Source organism: Triturus cristatus, chromosome 11 (genome assembly GCF_964204655.1).
Source record: "Triturus cristatus chromosome 11, aTriCri1.1, whole genome shotgun sequence".
Classification (NCBI taxonomy): domain Eukaryota; kingdom Metazoa; phylum Chordata; class Amphibia; order Caudata; family Salamandridae; genus Triturus; species Triturus cristatus.
In genome coordinates, this window is record NC_140594.1 from 187,830,494 (window position 1) to 187,856,464 (window position 25,971).

Here is a 25,971-nt window from a genome sequence, read left to right on the forward strand (position 1 = left end):
CGAACCCACCCCGCCCTGTTTGTTGCAGTACCATATGGCGGTGGTGTTGTCCGTGAACACCTGCACTACTCTTCTCTTGACAGAAGGAAAGAATACTTTCAGTGCAATATGGATCGCCTGGAACTCTAGAAGATTGATGTGGAGCTCGGACCCTACTGGAGACCAGAGGCCTCTGATCTCTGCCTCCCCCATGAGGCCACCCAATCCCAGAAGTGACTCATCTGTCAACACTGTGAACTTTGGTTGGGGAAGGGAGAGGGATCTGCAGTCGACCCAATCCTGGTTTGATAGCCACCACTACAGTTGGTGTGCAGTGCCGTCCGAGATCTGGACGCAGTCGGAAAGATTTCCCTGATGCTGAGCCCACTGGAACTTCAGGTCCCACTGCAGAGCCCGCATGTGCCACCTGGCATGATCTACCAGCAGGATGCAGGAGGCCATGAGGACCAACAGCCTCAGGGTCATTCTCACAGAAACCCGGGACAGAGGCCGAAACATCGGAATCATAGCCCGAATATTCTGGACTTGCTGTTCGGGAGGATAAGCCCGAAACTGCGCTGTATCCAGAACATCTCCGATTAAGAGGAGCTTCTGAGAGGGAATCAGGTGCGACTTGAACACATTGATCGTGAACCCCAGCAAATGCAGAAGGTCCGCCATAGTCTGGAGGTGGGAGACGACAGCCTGGGGCGAGCCTGCCTTCGACAGCCAGTTGTCGAGATAGGGGAAAACTGGAACTCCTGATCTGCTCAGATGAGCTGCGACCAATGCCATCACTTTCTTGAACACCCGAGGGGCTCCGGTAAGGCGAAAGGGGAGCATGGTAAATTGAAAATGCTTGTAGCCTACCGTGAACCGTAGGTAGCGCCGGTGGGCAGGCAGAAAGGGGATGTGAAAATAAGCATCCTGCAAGTCCAATGCCACCATCCAGTCTTCAGGGTCAAGGGCAGACAGAACCTGAGCTAATTTCAACATTTTGAACTTCTCCTTCTGGAGGAAGCGGTTGACGTTCCTGAGATCCAAGATAGGACGCAGGCCTTTGTCCTTCTTGAGCACCAGAAAGTAGTGGGAATAACAACCACAACCTACTTCTGGAGCAGAAACTCGCTCGATAGCTCCCTGGGCCAAAAGAGCCGTAACTTTCTGGCGGAGAAGGGCCAAGTGATCCTCCAACATGCGATGGAATTGTGGTGGCATGGATGGAGAGGTAGTCTCGAAGGGGAAGGAGTAGCCCCTTTGGACTATCTGCAAAACCCACCTGTCCGACGTGATGGTTTGCCAGCGGGGGAGGTGATGGCGGATCCTGCCGCCCACTGGCAACTGGTGGCCCTGAAAGGTAAGACTAGGAGGGTTTGGAGGCTGCTGCAGAAGGGGCACCGGTGGACTGGCCTGCCTACTGCCCCCCAGGCCCACGGTGCTGGGTCCCACGTCCCCCGCCGCGCAGAGGTTGGGCAGTTTGCGCCGGCCTGTGGCACAGGGAGGAACGTGGTGGGGCACCCCTTTCCTTGCCACAAAAGGGGCGAAAGGCAGACTGCATGGGGCGACATGTAGTCGCAAGGAACTAGCCGTAGCCCTAGAATCCTTGAAGCACTCAAGCATGTGGTCTCCCTTTTCGCCAAACAAGCGACGGCCATCAAAGGGCATGATCAAAAGTGTAGATTGGACATCACCCGAGAAGCCAGTGGATCTCAGCCAGACGTAGCATCTCAGGGCTAACGATGTTGAAATAGTCCTGCCTAGCAAGTACGCGGTGTCCAGCCCACTGCGAATGACCAACTTTGCTGCATCTCTCCCTTCGGCAACTGCACAGGAGATTGTGGCCCAGGCCTCCTCCGGCCACTGTGGCAGCACCTGCTCAACCGTTTGCGAGTGGGTGTAACGGCCCAAGAGACATGCAGTGTTCACCGACCGCAGTCCTAAGCTGGCGGAAGAAAACATCTTCTTCTCAAGGTGTTCCAGCTTATTGGATTCCCTATCTGGGGGAGCAGTGGGGAACGCGCCTTTGGAAGTAGATGTTTGGACTACCAAGCTCTCAGGGGTAGGATGTTGAGAGAGGAAAATGGGGTCACCCGGAGCAGGGCGGTGGCGTCGGGCAATCATCCTATCCACAGGAGCCCCTGTGCTGGGCTTGGACCAAGTGCCCAGAAGGATGTTTGTGAGGGCATCATTGAATGGCAGCAGGGGCTCTGAAGAGGCCGCTGCCCGCTGATGCACCTCAATCAGGAGGTTAGTCCTGATTCCCACTGTAGAAAGCTTAAGACCCAAGGCCTCAGCCGCCCTACACAACACCACAGCGTAGAGGCTCCCTCCTCTGGAGCCAGTCCTCGTTCTCATATTTGTTAAGTGCGGAGCTGTATATCACATGTAGATGCTGTGCTGCTGCAAGTGTGTATCTCAGATTATGTGGCCATGGTAGATAGAAACCGATCACATCTTACTTGGGTGAGCTGGAATGTCAGGGGGCTCAATAATGCCAAGAAGGTGCGACAGGTGTTAGCCTATTTGGACAGGCATCATGTGCAGGTCGCCCTGTTGCAAGAGACGCATCTTACGCAGCAGTGAGTCATGCGGATTGCCACGAGATGGGCTGGGGTGAAGTTCGCTGCCTCTTACTCCTCGTACGCTCGGGGGGTGATGATACTGGTTAAAAAAAATGTTTCCTTTAGGCCTGTCCAGGTTGATGCAGATGCTGAGGGCAGGTACATAATAGTTCAGGGTAAGATCTACAATACATATCTAACTATTGTTAACGTATATGGCCCCAACACGGACGATCCTGTCTTTTTTGATACTCTGTGGAGCAAACTCTACAACATCTCCCCTGAGACCCTGTTATATGGCGGTGACTTTAATGTGGTACTTGATCCCGCGCTGGATAGGAAACGTCAGTAGACTATCCCCCCCGACGCGCCGCCTGTGTAGTACTTGAGGGAATGAGATCACTGGGGCTCGCTGATATTTGGAGATAGCGACACCCGCGAGCCATGGAGGGGACGTGCCACTCGTATGCTAGGCAATCTTGGACCCGTATCGATTACTGGTTGGGAACGGCGGATATTTGTAATTGGATCACACAGATCAGACACCTGCCTAGAACTTTGTCCGATCACTCCCCAGTGATTCTGGACATGGTTCTGCCCTCCCATGTCCTGCCCCCCTTCCGGTGGCGCTTGCAGTACTCTTCCCTCCTTGATCCGGTGTTTGCGGAGGGGGTCCGTAAGGCTATAGCGGATTACTTCTCGTCAAATACAGGATCGGTTTTGACTATGGAAACATTGTGGGAAGCCTTTAAGGTGACTATTCGGGGGGAGTGCATAGGCCTCCAGGCTGGGGTCTTGAAATCTCTTTGTCGTACCATGGCGACGCTGGAGCGGGAGCTGGGTGATCTTGAACGTCAATATAGCGACCGGCCCAGCCCAACCATCTTAGCACAAATAAAAGAGAAAATTCTAGCATATAATGACACAGCCAAGCAAGAGGTTAAGCATCTCTCCCGACGGAGTAAGGCACGATTTTATGGTGAGGGAGGCCGGCCGGGGAGGACGCTTGCTGCCCGCATCCTAGACCCACACCCTGGGGTGCCGGTGGTTCAAACAATTAGGGTTGATGATGACACACATTACGACACCGATAATATTTTGCAGGCGTTCTCTGATTATTATTCTACGATGTATGCCCACCGTTCCACAGCTAGTACTGATGAGCTAGAACAATATCTGGATGATATGGCCTTGGTGTGGCTGTCACGGAGGCAACAAGAATTTCTGATGCACCGACTCACGCTGGGGTAATACAGGATGCTATCACTGCTTTGCCTGGCGGGAGGGCTGCGGGCACTGACAGGTTACCGGCCGAGTTCTATAAAGAATATGCTTAACAGCTAGCGCCACGTCTGCTACAATTCTATGAGGAGGCATATGAGGCCCAGTGCCTGCCCCCAACCCTGCGGGAGGCGCTAGTGGTCGCTCTCTTGAAACCAGATAAGCCACCTGATAAATGTGATTCGTACCGCCAGTTATCTCATAAACACTGACGTTAAAATTCTGGCAAAGGTTTTGGCCACGAGGATCCAACTCCTCCTTCCGGTCATGGTACTCCCAGATCAGTCGGGCTTTATCCCCACTCGTTCCACGTCCCATAACTTACGCACCATCTTTGCGGTAATTCATGTATTAAAGCCCACGCTCCCAGCGGTAGCAGTATTGCTCGACGCTGCAAAAGCGTTCGACTCGATATCTTGGTCTTATATGATTGCGGTCCTCAACCGAATGGGTGTACCGTTTGTGTTCACGAACTGGATCAGATTGTTGTACACTAGGCCAGAAGCTAGAGTTAAAATTAATGGACACCTCTCGGAAAAGTTTTCCATTCACCGGGGTACTCGGCAGGGCTGCCCGCTTTCGCCGCTGCTATTTGCGCTTGTGATGGAGCCCTTAGCCTGCATTCTAAGGCAGTGGCATGCTGCAGCGGCATCGCGATTTTTTCAGCGCCCTCTTGCAGTCTCCATGTATGCCGATGACATGGTGCTGTATGTTCGGGACCCAGCGCAGTTTTTGGCGCCAATTATCTGTGAATACATTCGGTTCGAACGCTTTTCAGGTCTCGGCATTAACTGGTCCAAGTCCACTATCCTATCTCTCAATGATAGTGCCCGCCCCTTTGACATGGAATACCCGTTAACATGGTGCTCGGATGCTGTCAAATACTTAGGAATCTGGCTGCATAGGGATCAGCAGACGGTCATTCAAGATAACTTCGGCACTGCCATCACATGGTTGGAGGAGCAGGTGAAGCGTTGGATTAAGTAGCCCCTGTCCTTTGCTGACCGAATAGCCTTAATGAAAATGGTAGTGCTCCCACGCTTTCTATATCTCTTTTTAAATGTCCCGGTACGTCTTACCAGACATTTTTTTGATACCCTTCGCTCACTCCTGATCACACTCGCTTGGGGTGGAAAGAAGTCCCGGCTTCAGTGGGAAACACTCACGTCACCCTATGAACAAGGCGGTTTTGCGGCCCCAGATTTCTATCTTTACTACCTCTGTGCGCAAGTGCAGTATGCCTAGTATTGGCAGCATGACCCTGCATACATCCCGCATGTGGCGGTGGAGGCGGGTGCTGTGCATCCGATACCCCTTAAGGCAATGATCGTAAACTCATATACAGTGTTTGAGAAGGGGGAATTTGATACGGTTCAACTTACAGCTTATGCCTGGGAAAACTAGGTCAACAAGCGCGCAAGATACCGCTGTATGCTCCAAACATGCCTCTGCTCCACCACTCAAGCATCTCTGTCACCCAAGAAACGGGTGCACTGCGGACACTGGCAGGGATGGGTATTTCCATCGTGGCAGATGTGTTCCCCGGAGGCCAGTTCATTACCTCAGCAGACCTGGCCGCTCGGGATGAGGCCTCCGCCATGCAGCTCTTTGTGTACACTAGTTTGCGCGCTGCCATGCATGAACTTTATCCGCACTTCCCTTCTGAACCACCGACTCTTGAGGCGTTACAATTTCTTTACACGGCTACCTCTAGAGCCCGGTTGGTTGCGAAGCTCTATAGGGTGTCCCAGCGTGACATGGTATCTATGGGGAGGGCGGCCCTGGACCACTGGAACGCTGTGCTACCAGAACCACTCACGGAAGATGACTGGTTGGATAGCTGTCGTTTGACGGGCCGTCTGTCACCTAATGGAAACCTGCGTCTGGTGCACTTTAAATACTTGCATCAGTTGTAATATACACCAGCGCAGCTGTTTAAATTTGGGCTCTGCCAATCCGATGTCTGTAAGCGCTGTGGTGCACCTGGGGCGGGGTTCTATCACCTGGCTTGGGAGTGTCCTAAAATACTTGACTACTGAGGCGAAGTAGTGAAAATAGTTAGTCTGATGATTGAGGAACCACTGGTCTGTCATCCGAAGCTGTGTCTGCTGGGAACGGGGGCACAAGTGAACTCTTCTCACAAGAAACTTGTATCTCTCGCATTGCTCATAGCTAAACGCAGGATCTCTACCTGTCGAGTGGCGCCTACAACAAACCTGTGGCTACAGGATTTGGTGTATTGCGGGATCAGCTCACCTCCTACGCGGAAGAGTTGCCGTCCGCTTCCAAGCCCCGTGACATTTGGAGGCCACTCACATTGTATCTGCTGTCACTGACTGATGTCTAATGTCCTAACTATTGTTATCATACTACCCTGTTCACCCTCGCCCTGCAAGTTGTCAATGTGTGGGCCATGTCTATAGCTCTGGGTATGTCTGATGCCATGGTTTGCGGCGATGTAATCTCACTACTGTGATATTGATTGATCTGTCAACTGCACTGATGCCATGAATTTCAAATTATGCAATGTTTGTATTGTATTTGAAAAGCATCAATAAAATAAATAAATAAATAAAAAAAAGTAGTCCTCGTTCTCCACGAATAAAGATGGTTTCCGGACAAACTAAGCACTTTTTAAATCACTTCCACTCATTCACACTCGCATCACCAAAGAAAAAACGCTTCGCTGTAATCAGGCGTCGTAGCACACCAGGGAGGCACTCGGCCTCTCTGGTGGGAACCCAATGATGAAGCATGTCATCAACTAGGTTGGTGAGTGAGGTTTCTTTATAACAAACAAGAGTGATCTTTTTTGCCGTTTCTCTTTTTCTTTTGGTTGCACTCTTTTGTTGTTTATTTGACATTACCATTAGAGGGATCAAGAGTGACTCCTTATACTTCTCCCTCTCTCTCTGGTTGATTACCTATAAGTGTCCATGTCTTAAAGAGGGGGCTTTCGTAGCCACATTGGCGGAAGGAAGCAGTCTCCATAGACCCCATCCCAAACTCTGTAACGAGCTTAACGGACTTCGGATGGCACTCGATGTAAACGATTACCAAAAATCAAACTGCAAAATGGTGATCTATTTTGAGGCAGTCTTTGTCCTCCATTGGGCTCTTAATACCAATTTACTATTAAAAGCTGGTGATGGAAGCGAGTGGAGACAAATTTGCCTCTGCATCCGATTTAACATACCCTATGCAATCAAACCCATCCACTGGCCCTTTGCTTATGGTGTTGGGTGAAGGTCCCCATTAAGGACATTTTTCACCATTGTGTAATGGATGGCACCTTCTGCCTGGCAGTAATATTTGTCAAGGTTTTTCAAAGCATTCAGACAAAGCAGCAATAAACCAATTTTAAATGTTGCTTTCCGTTTGGGGCTAGACCACATAAGACTCCAACACAATTATTTACCAACGTTCAAATCAACAGATCAAGAATGCACATTAGAGGGTAAGTATATTTGCAGTAAGCACAGATGATTATAACTGTTTAGAGTGCAAGAGAAGCCTTACTGGCACACACCAGATCAGTATACTAACTAGCCACAGAAACCTTGCATCACATTGCGCTTCATCAAAACAATATATGAGGCAAACTTGGACTTTAGATGTATTAACAACTCCTTCTGGTCACCTAATATAAACTATTTCAGGGATACCTTCAAAGCACTATTCCTGAATATTCTAATATGAAAAAGCAGGTTTCTATGCTCAGAAACACACAGGACTGCATTTCTTGCTTCAACTTACTTTTTAATGAGGACAATCCGCTTGTGCCCCCAAAAAGCGATCGTGTTGCAGAGCTTCCAGAACCTCCTGGAGGTGGAATTAGCATAACTAGGTATGTTCCACACGTATACATTGGAGTTTTCCGCAACATCTTTAGCGGAAGTCCACAGCTTGTGTTTGCTGCTAAAATAAAGAATACACACATGCATTAAAAAAAAATACAAACAATACTTTATGTTAAAGGGCTGACGACTGAAAGGTACAATAAAGATTTGTTCTGGTACAAGTTGTCACTATACAGAGAGAAGTATATTGATAATTAGGACAAAAAATAATATATTTCCACCTTAACATACAGAATCGTTTTAGATAACTTAAAGCCTCCACCCACAATGAAGGTCACTAACAATGAAATGCAGGACTGAGTACATTTCTCAACACAAACTGCAAAAAATCTGAGTAGAATGTCTCTTGTTTTTGAAAGATCTTAAGACGCAATACATCCGGTTTGTAAAGAAAAGTCTTAAAGTCAGAAATGAAATATTGTGGAACTCCTCTCAGGATTTGTAATGAGATTCCCAAAAATCCCCAGGACTACAAATCTGCGCAATCTGGATTTCCACACATACTCCTCCTTGGCTGCACTTGATGTTCTAATTCTCTGCAGGGCAACAGATGTCAATCCTCCTTGCAGTGGGAAGCCAGCCTAACACTAGCAGCAGGGCAACACGCAGGATTCTTAGGTGGCTTGGAAAAAAAAGCTGAGTTGCTTGGTCTTGCGCCAATATACACGTCATGCGTATTTTTGGGAATCCTCAGGTATGAAGGGTTACGGTAATCCAATGTATGAGTGGTGAAGGCTTAGATAAACTCATTGGATGAATGAGAAGAAAGGGAGTGGGTTTTGATCTCGTTTGCCTTAGAAATAACTTTAAGCTAGTTTCAATTAAGATAGCAACAGGTTCAATGCAAAACACTCCACTAATGTTTTTTAGATACAGATGGAGATAGCAGAGTGCATTTGAAAGTGGGGGCGGAGGATGAACTGATTAACTATAGATTAACCGAGATTTTTACCATTCAAGTCTTTTATTTATTTATAAATTTATAAAGAACTTGGTCTCCAACTGGTATCCTGGCGCTGGTCATAAAGACTGAGGAAAGCACAGGGAAAAAGAAATAGAAAAAGACCACAAGGGGAAAACGGAACAGAGCTCCAAGGATAAAGAGACAATTAGAATCTAGTTAATTGGGGAACAGCCAAGTCTTAAGCGCCCTTCTGAACTTCAACAGATCAGTCATAGATCTTAGGGAGGAAGGAAGTGAATTCCAGAGCTTGTTTGCACGTACCTCATTGCTTGGATTTCCTAAACGTGGACTCACAAAACAGATTGGCTGATGCAGATCGAAGAGGTCTGTTAGGAATGTATCTTCTCATTCGCTTTTGGAGGGGAACAGGACCCATCCCATGAAAGGCTTTAAAAGCCATGCATAGAGATTTCAACCAGATTCTTTCGTTATGTGGCAGCCAGTGCAACTCCTTTAATACCAAAGAGGCAGAGGCTCTCCAATGTCTATTCAAGGTGGGTTTGGAGGCTGCGAACTGAACCCTTGATAGATGATGTAAAAAATATTCTGGTGTATCAAAAAGAAGAGCATTGCAGTAGTCCAAACGACTGAGAATGACACTACGGACAACCAAGATCCTGGAAGAAGGAGGCAGCACCGTCAGGATCTTCCAAAGGGTTTACAAAAGCGCAAAGCAGGTTACTGCCATTTTATTCACATGGCTTTCCAAACTAAGTTTGTCATCACAAGTAACTACCAGATTCCAGACTGTTAGCGGAGACCACAGACCCCTTAAACGATCCGGGCCAGAGGTTGAGAGGTAAAACCTCTGAGGTAGTTTGGGCTGCACAGGAGAGAATTTCTGTCTTATCCCCATTAAACTTTGATGAGTTTAGACTAAGCCACTGGATAATATCATTCATGCAGCCCTGAAAGGAGGAAGGGAGTTCCTGACTGCTAGCTAAGGAAAGGATAAGAAGTGTGTCATCAGCATAGTTAATCAGTCACTTTATGGAACCTAATAAGTCTTATCATAGGGGCAAAATAGATGTTAAATAAAAATCGGGGTCATGGCAGAACCTTGTGGCACTCCCTGATTGGTGGCCCTGATCTGAGAGTGATAAGGAGGAAGAGCAACCGATTGACTTCTGTTCAAAAGGTACGAGCAGAACCATTTTAAAGCAGTTTCACTCACCCCAATGGACTCTAATCGAGCTAGAAGAGTAGCATGACATACAGTGTCGAATGCGACAGAGGGGTCCAAAAAAAGTCAGTACGGCTGAATGCCCTTCCATCTACTCGCATCCTTAGCTCGTCCATGACAGTGATCAAGGCTGAGTCAGTGCCATGTCCAGGCCTAAATCCAAATTGCTCTTCCTCCAGGTAGTTATTATTTTCTAGGTACTGAACTGGAAGCTTACCGACGCAGCGCTCCAAGATTTCTGCCGGGAAAGGCAGGAAGGAGATGGGTCTATAGTTACTCATACCGGAAGGGTCCAAAGATGACTTCTTCAAAATAGGTGTAACTATGGCATTCCTTCATGCGAGCCGTACCATACCCGATTGCAGGGATTGATTGCAGATTGATCTTAGCAGTGGAAACAAAATTTCCACTTATTTCTTCCAGATTTTAACTGGAAGGACATCCAAAGATGAGCCTGAAGAGGTAGCCATAGCTAGAGAATAAAAGCCTTCCATAGACAAAAGGTTCAAAGTCATCTAATTTGCCTAATGCTGGTTGCAACATCTCGCCAGGCAGCGGCGCATGTGGACTATTCCTCTGACCTACTAAGGTGGCCATTGCCGAATTAGAAGAGTTTAAGCCATCTAAGATTGTATTAATCTTATCTTTAAAATACGCTGCAAGATCATCACAGATACCTCGTGAAGACACAATGGCTTGGCTTAAACATGCAGGGTTAGACATTTTCCTCATAATATCAAACACCTTTGCGGTGCTATTAGGGGCAGCTAACATGTCACTGGTGTAATAGTCCGCTTTAACCTTTGTGATGCATAACTTATAGTCGCGTAAAGCGGCCTCAAGTGCTATTTTGCCCTCTTCCTTATAAGCAGTGCGCCACTTCCTCTCTAGCTTTTTGCATTGTTTAAGCGGCCTTAATGAAGTGTTGTACCAAGGAGCGGAGAGTTTTTACAGTCAGATTTTTATTTCTTTTAGAGGAATGATTCGATCCAGAGTTTGAGATTCAATTCTCTAAGGTGGAAAAATTGTCTTCCACCGAGCACCCTGAATCAGAGGTCGGAAAGGAAAGAAACGAGAGATTATCAAAGCAAGGTCTCCTAAGTTTATTCCAAGCTCTTCCATAGCGTATACTGACTCTGTGACCTTTGGCTTTCCAAGCCTCACTAGCCGAGAGTGAAAAAGCCACCAGGGCATGGTCGGTCCAGCAACATGGTATTATATTATCTACAGTCACCAGCCCAGCGGTATTAAAAATAAATTCCCAAATATGGCCCCTAGTGAGTTGGAGCATGCATAAGTTGGTCCAGACCCGAAGTGTTGCATAAACCTAACGGATCCCCCAATGCCGGGGTGGGAACTTTATCCACCCAAAAGTTTAAATCTTTTAATGCACATGATTGTGTACTTCCGGTACAGAGAGATCATTGGTGGGATTGGAACCATCCTGGAGATATATTGAGTTGTTCAGTGTCCCTGAGACTGAGTTAACAGTTTCAACACTTTAAAGTGGTTTGGCAAACCCATTAATGCAACGCCTTATCAACTACACCAGTTCAACACTATAATTTACAAAGAATGCAGTGGTTTAAAACAATCCATGCAGTGCTCATGTCTAATAAAATAAGGTGGGGTTCAGAATTAGTGTTAAGTCTGAGGCAGGATGGTCAGTTACTTATGAAAGTGAAACATCTGTGCTCATCATATGCCCCAGAGCTGGATATTTGGATTATCCGCCCCTTTGCTCAAACAGCGCAGTTGATGTCGGTGATGCGTTGGAGGGAGGGTTGCTGTCTAATGATGTCTGATTTATACCCAGAGGGTAGATTTATCACACAACCAGATGCAATAGAAAGTTCGCCCTGGGTGCTGGACAATTCCTACAGTACGAAAAGATTGTGTCTACGGCTCAGCAACTATGACCAACATTTCCCATGGCCCTTGACCCCATGCATACACTAGTCCGTATGGCAGCAGACGCAAATTTGTAACTCATCTCCACCGGTCGCTGCGTGCAGACAGATTGCTCAAACCGCTAAAAGTGGAGGAAAGGTGGCAGGCCATTTGTGGCGAGCCTCTGTCCCCCGAAGACTGGTCCCACATTCACACAGAGGTTCGGAGAGTTTCAGTGTGTGCAAGGTTCAAACAGATTCAATATAACATAATACACGACATATTTGTCCATCTGTGATGTGATCAGTTCCAAATTCCAGCACCCTAATGACTATTTTCTTCCAGATACCCGAAAGCTTGCTATAAGGATTTCCTACTTGGACAAGCAAATGCAGACTTGAGATGGGGTGGACGATTGTAAAGTTGGTTGAACCTCCTTAATTTTTGATGGGTACAGTTGTGATGTTGGTATGTTTGAAAGATGCAGGGAGTAATCTAAGGGAGAATTATATCTTTATAAAATGACATCATTAACCCCTTAGCTACAGGGTCTCCCATTTCTGCCCTCTCTATGGAGCCTTTTTTTTATGTTTCGGCACCTGCCCATAAATCTTCATAATTTATTTTCCACAAAAGGAATTCAGGCCATATCAGAGTCCTGAGAGGGCCCTTTCTCAAATCTGCAACATTCTTGCCAATCAGTGCTCCCACAGGTCTTCTGATTAAAAAACAGTACCCCAATTGTGTGGGTTGGTCTATCACCTGCAATAGGAAAGGCCCTAAAACACAAGGTGGAGTCATCAAGTTTTCGCCTTGTTAACTGACCCATTTTGTCAATATGGTTAGCTGCAGTATTTGGGTTGGGGCTCGGCTGCCACCCAGGAAATCCTACAGAACCAAGACATTTCCAAAAACTTGACACCCAGAGATTCCAGGGTGGTGTTCTCTTACACAGAATGATCTGCAAATGTCAAACTTTGGCTAAAATCATGCAAGACTTATTTTTCTTTTGGGGGAGGGTGCACTAGCCCAGGGCCAGCTTCTACAGTTATCCAAAACTAATATATTAGCCTAGTAAGTGTGGAGGATTCATGATTACTGCCTGCAGCCAAGCTCCCGGAGCACCTTGACGTGTGATTCCGAAGTACAGCAAAGAAGAAATATAATGAAAGACATACACTATGACAATTTTCTGCCACTTCGACCACAGTACACCGGTTTACAAAATAGGGAGATTTTATGTAGAGCAATCCACTGCACTGTGAGCACTCCATGCTACTTGTTGTCCCACAAGGGAGTAAACTCAAGCAGCTAGCTGCCTTGATTTAATATGCAAACCTAAAAACCAAATGAGGACTTGGAAGTTGCAGTTAATATACATTTTATAAAGACAAAGTAAAAAGGGTAATTGAATTCAAATACAACATAAATTGACAACTGAGGTTCACTGCAAATAACATGACCATGGAATTCAGAAGACTTTGCAAAATGGACCATGCACACCATCTTACAGATAATACAATATGGTAGACGAAGGGTGCATTGTTAGAGCAGAACCCTTACCCGCCTGGTCCTCCTTCAGCGTGTTCGTGATTGTAGAGCCAGTTAAAGCAGCAAGCGTTGCAGAGGGAGAGGCTCTGTACCTGGATAGTCTGCTAAGGAGCATTTCATTTATACTTTTTGCAGATTCTCCTTCCTTTCTCAGAAGGATGATGCGTTCATGAAGTGGGTGTGCTATGTGCACACTATTTTCAACCTATGCAAACAAAAAGTGGCAGTGTAAAACAAATTTACAGATTCAAGGATGTTTTGATTTGGAAGAAACCAGGAGTGCAGATCTCGTTTTGACACATACTCTTCGTTAACATTTTATTCCAAACAGATGGTTCTATCAACATTCATATACTTAGTATACTTTTAACAACAATATGCAAGCTGAGAGTAGGGCCATCATAAATGGAATAATTAATTTGGGCTGAATCTTTAAGAAAGCCACTGTGTGCTCACTTCTGTGGTTTGTAAATAAAAAGCTGTAAATCCAATAATATTATCATGACAGCATAGAAAAAATGGAACATGCAAAGGTGATTAGTTTAAAAAAAAAGAACTACTTGGTGGCTCCTCATCAAGCGTTAATGGGAATACAAGTGGAACTATTTAACTAGTTAAGAAATGCTATGACCTTGATGGACAACTCACCCAAGCAATGGAAAAACCATAAAAAACACAAGAAAACCAATGGCTATCGCAGGGCTTACCTAAAGCCCATTGTCTCCGACTGCTTACTACACTTTTAAAATAATTGATGACATCAGGTATTCCAGATGTCTAAAACGGTCTCTGGCCAAACCTAAAAACTAGACACAAATGTGTAGGCAATGAGTAGACAAAACAATTTGGCTTCTAATAAACCAAGCGCAATCACTAAATGCATATATTACTGATCTATACATTATCTAAAGCATGTGCTTTATATTAACTGTATACCAAACCCGGAAACACATCTTTGCAGTGTAAGTAAGATTATAACTTAATACACATATTTGGGAAAAGTTTGGATTCTCTTAAAGTAACTTACAGTTAATTCAAAAATTTCCATAAAAACAGAGTGTCCCTTTGGGGTTTTTTCATTCAAGCTTGCAGGAGACCAGATCCAATAGAAGTAAGTGCCATCAGAGGAAAGATGAACAGTGGTCATTGTGCTGCCCACAGGAAAGTGATTTGGTGGCATAGATACAATTTGACACACCTGCAGTATGGGAAAGAAACAAAATAGCAGTTACTGGATAATTCCTAATTCAGCACATTAGAATTGCTTACTTGCTCACTCTAAAACCATAAATCCCCTAAGGCTGAACTCCTTGCCTCCACCCAACAACCAGCCACCGCTCCAACTTCCTTCTCCTTCCCATCCAGACTAGTAATTTTCGCATTGCAACACTTCTCTCACCTCCACTGCACAGCTTGTGCTCCAACCAACCCATGGCCAATCGCTGCCTCATCCTTCTCTTCACATAGCCAAACGCACCAGCTATATCACGATCTGGCATACCCTTCGCCTGCCTCTTGCACTAGGCTATCAAACTTATTTTTGATCTAGTCTAGGATATTCATGCCTCTTGTACCGGCTATCTTTAGCGTACCTCTTTATTTAGTCAATACCTACCCTGCCTTTTTAACTGTCCAATTCCCCATCTACTCACGTTGCTCAATAACTGGAGGATTCCCCCTGCACAACACTAACCTCATCTCTGTAGTCTAATCACCAAATGCCTAGTAATCTGGCGTAATCACAGCTGGTCTTGCTCTGTTACATTTCCTGTCAGCATCTTGTTTTAAAAGCCTCTTGATCTGCCTCTAATTCCAGCCTAAACAAAGTCCACTTTCTGATATGACTCACCTCACCCATTTGCTACTTTGAGAAATTCGGTTTTTAGAATGCAGTACATGATTTGTTAGGCACTCAATTGTCTTAGTGTTTTTTTAAACAAAAATGCCATCTTTCAATACAGTGACATCACATGAACATTAAAATCAAATTACAAATATAGAAAAAATGATTCACAGTAGGGTTCAGGAGATGGCAAAAACAAATGTGAAATTCAAGTATTTTGCAAGAGTTTTTCCAAAAAGTCAGTAACATTCTGCACTTTGTGTCAAAATGTAAGGAACAGTCCAAAATGTAGCAATTCACGTCTTGCCAGTTGGGCATCAAATACTTGTTCCCATTAACTGTTGTTGCAAAAAAAGATATTGCCGAGTTGCTGCCCAGTGATGGAAGAGTTTGCCAAGTACTACATTGCTGATGACCAAATTAGGATTTACTGCCTAGAACCTGCTTAAACAGTCTTCCTGGAGTTCATGACACCAGCAACACAAACTCTAATTTTGTTTTTAAAACGTCAATCAAACAATCGCCAATGTCACATCATCTCGGCTGCCTTCGAGAGCTTGCTAAGCTTTGCCCTCCCCGCTTGTTCACTTAATATATTGTTACGCCTCATCTGTATTAATCAGTATTGTGTAGGATGGTATATGTTGGAAGAAAGATTTCCGTGGCATACGTGGATCACGTTCTGTGTTGTTAGTCACCCATGGAAAAATCCTGTACCTGGTCAAAGAAGCATCTGTCACTATGGAGCAGGGTGGAATATGTGGATGGAAAGGAGAAGATTCAGCATGTACTGGTCTTATTAACATGGAAAGGAATGGGGTGGCATCATTGTGGTTTTTAACCCGTCTTCCAGTGCCCCAGTTACTGGTACCACTGGTGCTTCAGGAGCTCACGCAGATGTCTGAAGTGAAGGCATTCATGAAACAAGATAAGAAAGTAGCACCCTATCATATCTATTGAGATACTATTTGATATGCTGTTAACTGTGAACTGTGCCATCACCGGACCAGTCGGGTCAGTCTTCGTCACTCTATCACACTAAACGGCCCCCCACATCACTCCACACACCCGCCTCCCCCTGAGCGAGCAGCAACTGCACTGTCGAGTAGGCAATAATGGACCCATCGCGTACGCCCACTCAAACACTACACACCCCATGGCACACCCCAGTTCAGTTCTCCCCCAGTTCCCCTCTATGGCAATGCTCTGCTACAACACAGACCACATCCTCACTGAACAAGATATTGATGTACTCCCTATGTTGACGGAGGTCTACTCTAATACCTATGTACCACAACTCTCTCTGCGACACACGCTGTATGTACGTTTAAACCTCAAAATGCCAATAAAAAGAATTTTCAAAAAAAAACTGAACTGTGAAACACTAGCTTTCTTCCAAAAGACAAATTGTGACTGTCGCAGCTACGAGTACTGTGTATTCTATGCCTAGGGTTTCGTAGACTTGGATGACTGTAGTCTTAGGCCATGAAGAACACAGGTTATCAATTAAATGTCCTGTTGCATTTTCTGATAGTTGTTTGTCTTCGACTCTTGGCCATACAGATATGGATAGATGAAAAACTGCCATGCACTTGATGAAAGCTCTTTCTGCTAACTGTAGATATTTCACTAGTAAAGGCTGCAATTTACAACAAAATTTGCGACCAATGCCCTGGAATCTTATTTCACAGAGGAAAAAATGAACTGACGTTGAACTACAAATGCACTCTAATGCGAGACTGGGAATCAACAAACAACCTAAAAGTGACAGTGCTGTTTTTCCTGCTGAGGGGCCGTGCTGCCCATCTGCCCAGATGTTCTAATATTTTCCTTTACAAGGAAGGATTTTAAGAAGATTTAAAAAAATCATTTTATTTCTAACTAGAGTAATTTAAAAAACAATGAATATGTCCATAGCGGTCGCAAACACTGCTTTTAAACTTTTCTCAACATCAAGAAAGATCTCCCTATGGAGATAATCAATCTATTCATTATTAAGTCAGGGTTACACACAAGCAATTCAGTAGGCCATGCAGAAAGCCATACATAAAAATAATGTTTGTATTTTTCATTTTACCTGAAGCGTGTGCTGATCAAGTATCTGAAAAAGGCAGTGCGGTTTGGTATCAAAAGCCACTGGGCGATGAAGAAGCGTTTCATTGCCATATGTAATCCACCCAGACTCCAGCTCCTCGTTGCGACAGTAAACAAAGCCACTACAGGACGAAACACAATGTTAGCTGAGAACCGAATGGCAACTGAATCACTCAACATGTTCTGTAACACTCCGCCCATGGCAAACTATAAATGCATAAATCCCGGCTCTCATCTCACACCGATATGTACACACAGAATTTGAAAAGAATAACACTTGGAACCCTCTCCCGTCCGTGTTTCAACCAGTAAACAGTGGCAGGATAATTAATTGTGTGGCTTATTACACGTTCACCTGTAGATGTAACTGCGATATCCTTCAAAGGGTAGTCCTTAAAATATGTGTTATAATCAAGAGGAGAGAGGAGAACTAGAGAGGCTAGTCCGTTTCCCCAGTGGGGGAAAAAAACATTAGGTTTTTATGAAGGCCCTCATCCACCAACCCACAGCACCCTCACGAATCAAAAAAACCCGCTCCGCAGTAATATGGCATCGAAGCACACCTGAGGTACACTCGGTACCTCGGGTGGGGCCCAATAAAGGATCATGCCACCAACTAGGTTGGTGGGTGAGGGCCTTCATAAAAACCTAATGTTTTTTTCCCCCACCCGCAGACATACAAACAATTTAAACAAGAGCTAGTTCTCATTGATTACTAACATAGTACTTAAAATAATCACATTGATTACCACACCGAAAGATGCTATGCAGATGTTGAGCAAATCACAAAAGGCACAAAACAGATTACAAAAAAAATCTGTGAAAATGTAAGTAATGACAACATTATGTTAATTGAAAGTCACAATATATTTACATTAAATTATCGCACTCAGTCACCATGAACTTTGCTTTCTAACCATCAAAGTGCAAACTAAAGTAGGACGAATGCTCTTCACCGCCACATTATGGGGCCGATTCTGATCCGGGTCGGAAAGCACTCTGACCGAGTCGGATCCGGAGTGTTTTCCGACCGAGCCGGACCCCTACAGTCCGACCGAGCGAGTACGATGCGCACGTATGCTGTCGGACTCGGTTCGGTCGGACTCCCATAGAAGTCAATGGGAGCCAGTCATACGACGCGTACATGGGCTCCCATTGACTGAATGGGTACGTCTCGAACAAGTGCGCCCCCTACAGTGGGTCCGCGTCGGTGCCACCCGCACCGTACATGCCTGTGCTGGGGAGACCCATAGGTCTCCCCCTGTGTCCGAGTCGTAGGGCTGCGGGTGTCAGGGGGTCAGACGCGGACCCCCAAGTCCGACTCCGGGAGCTGTTACGAGCCGGACACTCTGGCTCGCACAGGATGTCCAACACGTGCATCGTACTGGCTCGGTTGTAAATCGCATCCATTGCACGCCACGGTTAGCTTCCGACCGGGACGTACGGAGTGGTTCGGACCCAGAAACGACTCGGTCGGTGAATTTCATGTAGCTCGCATCGTATTTGCTCGCTCGTACAGCTGTACGAGTTGGCCAGAAAACACGCGTACGGCTCGTAGTTTTTCCGTCCGAACCCGATTCAGTGCCCTTCTGACCGAGATCGGAATCGGCCCCTATGTAATTAAAAAAATCCTGACATTAAAACTGAAAAGAAGGCTCGCATCAGCTCAGGATATTGATCCCTGTAGCAGCAAACACCCAACATTGAATCAAAAATGGGAGGTGCAGGAAGCAAATGGTCAAAAAATGAGCCTGGGCCAGCAGCTACTCCTCTCAAATTTTCTTGTCAGAATTAATATGTAGGAACGTCCACCCTCCAAATATAATCTCAATTCTCAAACACGTTTCAATAAACACTCCTGCGAGTCCCCTCAGTGGTAGGACAAAGGCCGGGGGTAGATGCAGGAGCTGGAATGGATGAAGCAATCCTGCCCTAGTAGCTCAGTGATGTTGAGGTCATTCTAAGGTGCTACTGGGGGAAACCAAATGTGGTGCACACAGTGGAGTAACACAGTCGCTCACAGCCCTCACAGTGCGGAGGGGGAGCCCACTAAGCACAGTACTTTGGCCTGAAAGCTTCTGATGAAATCCGGAGCAGGGGCCCTGCCGTGTACCATGCAGGTAGGCCCCCGCGAGTTTCGTTACGCCATTGGGTGCACCTGCCCGAGCCATAGCAACCTCCAAAATTGTACTGGCCTGCACCTCAGGCTGCACAGATTGAGAAGAGGATTTGTGAGGGAAGGTAACAAACTGTGTACTGCAACATGGCAGAGTGAATATATCTTGACCTTCCCAAATTACAACGGGTCACCCAGTGGAGTGCATGTACATGTGTGTGTGCATATCTATGTGTATATGTATATATTGGGGGCCCCCGGCAAAATGGAGTTCTTTGGTGAATATGAAATCGAGGGGGCGTGATCCGCTCTCTTATGCACGCCAGCACAAATGGATTTCCGCAGCAATGTGGTGGCATGAGATGGAGAAAGGGAGATGAGAGAGGCAATCCTCTCTCTGGCAACACCGCAGGAAAAGCACTACTATGAGCATTGCGGGACATTTATTACGCACTTTGCAGTTTTAATTATGGAATGCACTCTGAATGATTGTGACATTTGATTACAGTTACACGATTGAAGCTAAATATTTTTTACTTTTTCAGATGGAACAACCAGTGCATTCTGGAACCTGTAATGTCGAACTGAAGGCAAGTGACCACATAGAGATTCAAAGTACTCACCTGTGACCAAGGCGAAGAGAACGCTGAAACGCGTAAGGACTTATAGAGTGTTTCCTTGAGCTGCGATGCAGACGAATAAAAGTCAGCTGCTCTGGAAGTCGGTGTTGGGCTCATTTCTTTTTGTGGCAAAAATGCAATCTCCGGGATCTCCCTGCAGGATTGGGGGCCCCCGGCAAAATTGAGTTCTTTGATATATATATATATATATATACACATATATATATATATGTACATAGGGTAGATAGATAGATAGATAGACAGACAGACAGACAGACAGACAGACAGACAGACAGACAGACAGAGAGACAGACAGAGAGACAGACAGAGAGACAGACAGAGAGACAGAGAGACAGACAGACAGATAGATAGGATAGATAGGATAGATAGGATAGATAGGATAGATAGGATAGATGGATCAAAACAGCCCAGAAGCGCCTGAACAGAGACGGTTCCCTGCAACTCCGAGGCTCGCCGTCCTCGGTTTTAATGTCAAACAACCTCCACAATCAATTCGAAAGAGGCGCTGGCACAATCCCAATAAGTGCTGCAGTTGTTTATTTCACCATAATAAAGCTCAAAGCGTTTCAGCTACCAACACAGCCTTGTTCACAATGGTTATTAGGAGACCAAACACGTACAGCTTTGTTATGGTAAAATAAACACTTGCAGCACGTATCGTGATTATACTGGTACCTCTTTTGGATTAATTGTGCAGGATGTTTGATTTTATATATGTATATATTTATATTCACTGAAAAGAAGAAAGGTTAAAGTGAAGTTATAGTTGGGTATGGTAATAATATCTTAATTTGCATTAGAAGGAACCTTAAAAATTCACTGAAAAAAACAAAGGTTAAGGGGTCGTTATAATTAGGTGAAAATGTCAGTTAAAACAGAGTTTTAAATGAACAAACCTACTGAAATTCACCAGTAATCATTATCTCAAGTTATTACTTTAAAAAAAAAAAAAACATGTTTTATTGATTTTTCAATGATCTCAAGTTATTAGAACGTGTCATAAATTAACTACAACTCACCCCCCAGCCATGCACAGTGTGGTCATCAATAATTTTTCACTGATGTTATCAATGGTGTCATAGAACATGTCAGCAGTGATGTAATATGTGAGGTAATTAACAGTGCATGGCGAGGGCACGAGTTATTGTTAAGACTCCTGCAGGAGCCTAGGGGGCATGCTGGATGCAGCAGGGCAACTATGATCAGAGAAACCCCCAAAAATATACATTTTGTAATATAATGTCCCTGTGTCCTCAAATGACGACAGCCCCATTTCTGTTCATGTTGTGGCCAGACAATCACAGTGCGAACTCCCGCAGGAGCCCTCACTCCCGCAGGAGCGAGACAATCAAAGGTGAAAAAAGGCTCCTCTGGCAATCAGATGGCTTTAATTTTTTAATTTTGTGCGACTATATGACTCTTGCCAAGCTCTTGTGAACCCAACAGTCCAGATATATAAAGTTTATTAACCTAAACCAAATTTACACAAAAAACACACCATCTGGACCAAGAATTAGCTTTCTGCCAGAATTGATGTAAGTCAGTTAAGTCGTTTTGGCTGTAGCGTTTTCCAAAAATCCCTATGAAAATTTCATGGGGAAATTGCACTTTGGGACTCCAAATCCTTTTTCTCGGCCCACCTTGACAGATCACCCAGATACTTTCTGGGAAGGAGCTGATGAAAAAAAGAGCACTTTAACCCCTTCAGTGCCCATGACGAGCTGGACTCGTCATGGGCCGCGGTTGCGCTGTGCCCATGACGAGTCCAGCTCGTCATAGACCCCGCCCGCTAATGCAACGGCCGGCACAGGGCGGGGAAAGGGGCGGGCACTGAAGGGGTTAAAAAAAAAAGTTTTGTAAGGATTTGTCGAACGGCACCCAAGTTATTAGCAAACAAAAAAAGTTATTTCCCATTGAAACGCACTCCTGACTAATATATATATTTCAGCCAGATCGTGTGTGGTGGTGGATGGTTAATATCGCTCTAAGAGGTATGTGCCAGAATGATCCATCCTTTTCTATCCCTCTACCGTATTACTTGGCTTCCTAGTTTGCACTGTTTTTAAGTTTACCGTCTATTATAAATCATCACTGCTTTCTTCGCTACTTTTCTTGCCCTTGACCTCCTCTTGTCACCTATTGTAAAAGATCAAACACAGAGAAGATCTTTGAGAGGGGGCGTGCTTCGAGGGGGGAACATGGTGGACAGCTAGTCAGCCGGTCACGAGTCGTCCGCCTTCTAGCCTTTGTTATGGGCTTCAGGAGCTGAATTTCCATGAGTTTGAGCCTACCTTCGGTGCGGGACTGCTGGCCTTTTCTCGGGTTTCGTTCTCAGGCCTTTCCTTCAGATTCTGTGGGTCTCTCTGACTCTCTGAGACCCGGTGAGACATTGAGTGGCACGTCGAGCTCCGCTGCCTCCCTGCGCAGCACGATTGCTTGGAGCGGAGCAGGAAGCCGTTGCTGTTTCGTCTCGTTTCATCGGACGGCTGCAGGTGGTGTTTGACGCCTCCGGCTCTCCGTAGCCTGGGGAGGTGAGGCACTTTGGACAGAGAGCTACATGAAAACGAGAGACTTCGGTCTCAAGGCAAGGCCCTGGAACGCTGTAGCCCCGGTGTGGTGCGGTAAGGGGGAGAGGGGCAACAATTGTGTTTGTCATCTGCAGGTTTCTGGATGTGTGGTGGTTCTGCACTTGCGCTATTTAGGGCAGCGGGGGCGGTTGCTGAGTGTCGTCGCGCCCAGTGCTTTTCACAAGACCAGTCTTCTGGTTATTTACCGGACTATGGTAGGGGCAGTCTCCTCGGCATATCTTTTCCTGAAACGAGGTCCCCCACTTTTTTCAGGTACTACTTAGAGCTCAATACAGAGCTAGACACTGTGGTAAAAGGCGCCCCAGAAAGGAGTTACTCAGTGGACAGTCTTGTTACATCCAGTGATCAGTCAAATAAAATAACGAAATTAAGGTATGAGCCTGCCCTTTATCCCATGGAGTTAGTTACACAGCAATCTGGGCAATCCGAGGAAAAAGGGAATCAGCCTATCAAGGGGGGCCTGTTAAAGCCAAATAAACCTGTACTTGGGGCCCCTACCACTGAGGTACCACTGGGCAAAAGATACAAATTAAGATCACGCTTGAACAACAGCTTAAACAACCGTGTCAAGCCACTGAGACTTCAGTAAATAGTCACAAGCATAGGCAGCCTCTCAATAAATCTGGGAAATCCTCTCCAGTGAAGAGCAGGAAGAAAAACAAGAACCAAGTTCTCTCAAAAGTCTCTCCCTCACATAGGTCTTACTTCATGGCTAATATCCAGGGCAATATGGAATCCATAAAACAGGCTGTGTCTGTAGCAGGTGAATCCCTGGAATTAAATCCTGCCATCTCACTTTCCAACCGATTCGCTCCGTTAAGTGGGACAGCCTCTATGGCGGGGGGGGGGGGGGGGGGGGGGGGGGAGGGGGAGGGGACTGTCAAGATGAACAAGATGAGTTAGGGGATATGTCTGCAGAGGTAGCAGCACAGAGCCCGGATACACTACACGGGATGTTAAGGCAGCTTTCGGTGGGTATTGGAGCTCGCTTCTCTACCTCTGAAACAAATCAAAAGAAGATTCAAGATATCTGCACCAGCTTAGAGGAAAACCTGTCGGCATTGACGCATAGGATGGAGGCCCTTGAAAACAAAGTGGGGGAACTAGGTCTGGAGGTTAAAGATAACACCCAGGAAGTGGTCAGAGTGAAAGAAAGAGATTGGGACTTGGCGGAGAGATTGGAGAGGCTCGAAAATATTTCAAGAAGGAATAACATCAGGATTTTAGACTTAAAAGAAGGGTTGGAAGGCGATAATTTAAAATCCTATATTACAGACATTTTGACTAAAGCCTTTCCCCCAGTCGTGGCTGGTGACATTTGAAAGTGGTTGGGCGTAAATACTGCAATGCGGCGAGCGAGCGTAGCAAGTGAGCCCGAACCACCCACGGGGGGGTTCCGGGGGTCTCCCCCGAGAAAATTTCGAAAAAAGAGTGGGCAAATGGTGCATTTTCAAGCAAATTTGAGTAAGGTGTACTGTCTAAAAGTCATTATTTGCGGGATCAAAGGACTACCAGTGCCAGAGCGCCTAGAGGCGCCACATGTGCAGTGCACTGTATAACTGTCCATATTTGCAGGATCAAAGGACTGCCGGTACTAGAGCGCATACAGGCGCCAATTTTACAGTGCACTTTATTAACACCCTTTTTTGCAGGATCAAACGGCTACTGGTGCCAGAGCACCTACAGGTGCCACACATGCATATATAAACAAACAAAACATAGAAACTGCGGTAAACACAGATAAACAATAACTTGCAGAGTGACAAGAAAACACTTTGAAAAAATACACCCACTTCAAAATAGCATGTTGTTACAGATGCACCTTACACAGTTGGGACCACATCAACCCTTCAACACACGTGCAACGACCCTCATATGCAGCACTTTATTATCCTGTATCACAAAACTTTACCTTAGCCCAATATCCTGCACTCAGAGTATAACGGCATCTTGCCCTGCTCCAGTGCCTGAAGGGGGGGGGGGGGGTTGGTGGGGGCGTTTAATTAAATGAATAAATAAAATAAAAACAAACTTACCAGGCATCTCCTCCGCCGGTCCCACGTCGCATCACGTCTCCTCTCACAGACGTGAAACTAACTTCTCCCCGCTCTTTTGCTTGCCTGGCAAATCAGAAGACTGGATGCGACTGCTGGCGGCTACTCGGCGGTATCCTGGCATTTGACAGGGCATGGAGCGACTGTACGTCACCGCCCGAGCAGGATCCTATCTTCAGACTCCTGCACTACACTAGGCATGCGCAGCATACCTAATGTAATGTCAATGGAGTGGGGGCTGAAATAAAAAGTGCTCTTCTCGCAGATGCGCAGTCGGAGTCTAGACTCCTGCTGCTCGACTCGCCTGCGTGCGCTATTTGTTTGTTGTTGACTCATGCACACTTGAGGCTGTGAAGCAGCTGCCAGCACAGGTCAGGCCGGAAATGTAAACAGGCAAATTGTCAAAGCTGTCAATTCGTCTGCTTACATTTCTTGCTGCCCGATTGCCTAGTGGGGCACTGCCCCGTCGCTCCTATGGACCAGCCGCCACTGCTTTGCCCAGATCGTGGCGGCACCAGTTTGGGCAACTGAGATTCAGCGAGTCCACAGGGACCCCTTTAAGTTGAACTCCGCTCGGAAAAAGCCTAGGAAAATCCTAGTATATATCCAATCCTATCTTTTTCAGGAGAAACTACTGGGGGCGGCTCTTAAACTTAAGACTATACAGGTTCACGATGCCTCCTACAGTATGGGCTAATAAGATGTACAAGTTTAGGTTCCCAGCACAAACTAAATCCAGTTTATAGTTTATAGATTAAGGGAATTCAGCTTCTATCATTATTTTGGTTTTTCTATATTCTTTTGTAGGAGGCTGGAGGGCTCAGACTCGAAAGGCAATAGTTATTGCCAATGGGTAGTCAGGGAGGGTTCCTTTGGGAGGCTTGGGGGGAGGGGGGGGGGTTGGTGGGGTTCTGGGGTTTTCACGTTCATTGGTGGGGAGCATTGGGAATTTTTTTTTAAAAAGAAGACGTAACGACAATCTCATGTCACATAACCTCCAGTAGTTACAGCAGAGGGTAAAGCCAGGACAATGGAGGGGGTAGACCTGCTAGGGGAGGGAATCGCCATCGTGAAATTTTATGCTGGAATGTTAACGGTTTAAGAGTTAGAGGAAGACAGCGCTTGATCCTTCAATACTTAAAAAATAGCTCAGCGAGGATTCTTATGATTCACTAGACCCATCTTTTACAATCAGAATGTAAAGCATTATTTGGTAAACAAAGATGGGTGGATAAGATTATAGCCTCGGACCAGAAATGCTGCTCGAAGGGGGCTGCCATTATATTTATAGCAAATTCAGGAATCGAGATTATAAAGTTCCAGGTAGATGATAGAGGGCGCTGGGTGATTGCGGAAATTAAATGTC

At 45.9% G+C, this 25,971-nt stretch overlaps 1 protein-coding gene across 2 annotated transcripts in view; it reads right to left on the minus strand.

Moving 5' to 3' along the window:
- The window catches only part of HECTD4 (HECT domain E3 ubiquitin protein ligase 4), a 2,430,065-nt gene that overhangs the window by 2,176,645 nt on the left and 227,449 nt on the right, over window positions 1-25,971 (minus strand). For both annotated transcript variants that reach the window (XM_085634374.1, XM_085634373.1), the window contains exons 6-9: window positions 17,190-17,328; window positions 14,297-14,467; window positions 13,282-13,474; window positions 7,578-7,739 (exon numbers count right to left, since the gene is read on the minus strand). In XM_085634374.1, the coding sequence (XP_085490500.1) occupies window positions 7,578-7,739; window positions 13,282-13,474; window positions 14,297-14,467; window positions 17,190-17,328 (665 nt within the window). The remainder of the gene's footprint in view (window positions 1-7,577; window positions 7,740-13,281; window positions 13,475-14,296; window positions 14,468-17,189; window positions 17,329-25,971) is intronic.